Source organism: Penaeus vannamei, chromosome 39, assembly GCF_042767895.1.
Source record: "Penaeus vannamei isolate JL-2024 chromosome 39, ASM4276789v1, whole genome shotgun sequence".
Classification (NCBI taxonomy): domain Eukaryota; kingdom Metazoa; phylum Arthropoda; class Malacostraca; order Decapoda; family Penaeidae; genus Penaeus; species Penaeus vannamei.
In genome coordinates, this window is record NC_091587.1 from 20033177 (window position 1) to 20035676 (window position 2500).

General features: G+C 59.1%; 1 protein-coding gene across 1 annotated transcript in view; it reads left to right on the top strand.

The window, feature by feature from the left end:
* The window catches only part of LOC138860091 (SH3 and multiple ankyrin repeat domains protein 1-like), a 1662-nt gene extending 6 nt beyond the window's left edge, over positions 1–1656 (top strand). Inside the window, 2 exon segments of the mRNA XM_070116931.1 lie at positions 1–1519; positions 1522–1656. The exon segment at positions 1–1519 is cut by the window's left edge and continues 6 nt beyond it. Coding sequence (XP_069973032.1) covers positions 1–1519; positions 1522–1568 — 1566 coding nt within the window. The 3' untranslated portion in view covers positions 1569–1656.
* Positions 1657–2500: the final 844 nt, after the last annotated feature.

Here is a 2500-nt window from a genome sequence, read left to right on the forward strand (position 1 = left end):
AATGGGGGAGTGTCCAGTCAAAGCACTGTGGCCCCTTCGGATGTTAGCAAGAGCCAGACGCCCGTCTACTCCCGGGAACTGACACTCCAGGCGCACTTCACCTTCGGCACTCCGTCGATGGCTCCCGTTCAGTACGCCCACGTGACGCCCACCTCCACCTCCTCGGTCAGTGGGCGGCCCCTGATGGCGAGCGGAGGGCCGGTAGAGCACTTCCGGTGGGGCTCCGAGCACGGGGCGCAGTGCTCCATCACCTGCGGGCGCGAGGGCCTCACCATGACGTACAACGCCTCTCCGGCAGCTGGCCCCAGCCCCGCCCTTGCCGCCCAGCACCTGATTCCTTGCGCCATCTGCAACTCCCTGGCGCTGAACCGCGCGGGGCCGCCCTTCTCGACCCAGGTGGACACCGCGGCCGTCCGGGGCGCCCCCTCCACGGCCGCTCCCGCCGCCCCCAGCATCACCACCACAGCGCCGGCCTACACTCGGAGCCTGATGGACCTCAGCCGCCCTGGGGACCAGGTGGCCACGCGGAGCCTCACGTTCTCCGGGAGTCTGGACCGCGCCACGCAGCGCCCGCAGCAGCAGCGGCCCTACGGGCGGCGCTGCAAGAGCACGGCGCACATTATTCTGCAAAACAATGACCTGCAGGTGCCGCGGGACTCGCGCCCGCACGAGTTCCACTCAACTCTGCGAGAGGAAGACGCCCCTGGCCAGCGCGACCAGATGATGGAAGTTCCCGATGAGGCACCCCTGGGACGCCCCTTGCCCGAGGGGCGTGGCAGGGCGCGGCACAGGGTCGGAGCCGAGCCGCCCTACACAGCGGTGGGGTCCGGCCCTGCGGGGGGCTGGGAGCGCGGCCCCGCCGGAAACCAGGAGGCGAGAGGACGCTACTTCGAACCGAGTGTGCATCACACCCACGCCTTCCCCCCGCCCTGCTGCCCCTGCCAGCACTGCTCTGCCCTCTACTCCATCGTGTCCACACTAACGCATGACCGACCCTGTCCTGTCTGCCCTCACCACCACCACCACCATCACCATCACCATCACCCATCATGTTCACCTCATGTTCACCCTCATCATACTCAGGGACCTCCAGATTACCCGCCGCCCGGCCCCGTGGGCGCCGAGGAGCCTCGCGCGCCGCCCGCGAAGTCTCCCACGACGCGCACCTTCAACTCTCACCGCTGCTACGAGGACGACCTGCGACGGCCCGAGCGCCCCGCGAAGAGCCAGCCCGCCCACCTCGCCAAGTCCCGCACGCCCTCACCCAAGCCCAAGGGGCGGCCCGTCTCCCCCGCCCGGTCTCCTGTCAGGTCGCCGTCGCCAATGGATCGTCGGGCAGCGGCGGCGGAGGAGCTGCACCCACGGACCACGCCCATCCTGCCGCGACGGGTTCCGAGGATGGGCGCTGCAGCTGCCGCGGCCGCAGCGGCGTCGAGCACCCACGCGCCTGGACAGGTACATATGGGAGACGCAAGTGAGACTCCCGGAGAAGCTGTTGTCTTGTGTCGCTCGTGTCCGTCTCTCCCTCATGTGCAGCCATCAGCGAGACCGGCTTCTTGGCAGCTTAATCCCATTGTAATATTTGTACATATATTTTTTTTCACCTGATCTCATCTTATTGAAACTTTGTAAATAAAAAAGATCATGTAAACTTAATAGTGTGTCGCCCCTTATTCCCTTCGTAAGTGTCCGCAACCTCCTGTGTAGAGACCTTCGTGCAGGGGACGCTGGTCAGGCTCCTCAGTAGTGCCGTAGATTCAGTTGTTTTACCAACACTTAGTTTGTCAGAATCAAACTTGTAGCATGGCAGATACAAATAACAGACCAACAGACAAACACAAGAGTCAGATTCAGACACTAACTAAGGCAAAAATAGCAGATCTAGACGTGTTTACAGATGCAGACTACCAGGCATGCGTAGCTACGTCAGACTTTTTAAAATGCATCACTTCGTGTACCTGAAAACCTCCCAGGTCACAGACACAATGCCCAGCTTAACGAGCTCAGAGAAGTAAAAATCGATAGATGGATAAATAAATGGTATGGAAACCAGTTTGACAACAATAATCGATAAAGTTAATAACTTGATGTCTTACTTCATAGGCTTATTAGACAGCAACCCGGCGACCATGATAACCTACCTTAGGGCCGGAGAAGAGGATGCGGATGCCATGCCCGATGCGGAACTGCCTTTGTTTTTGCCACGCGTACCCGAGACCGTGGCCGAGACATCCTGGTCTGCACACGAGTGGGAAACCTCGCGCCCAGGGTCTCACCTTAGCGGGTCATAACGCCAAATATCTGTTCGCTGATTCCGTGTTGTGTCAGCCTTTCCATTTATTGGTCCTCGTATCCAGCATTGTGGGGATACGTATGAAGAAGGGGGAAAATACTAGTGGAATGTATATATGGGAGAGGTATAAACGCGGGCAGATAAAATATGAAATGTATATATATATAAAGATATGAATATATGGATATGTGTTTTAAGGCAATAAAT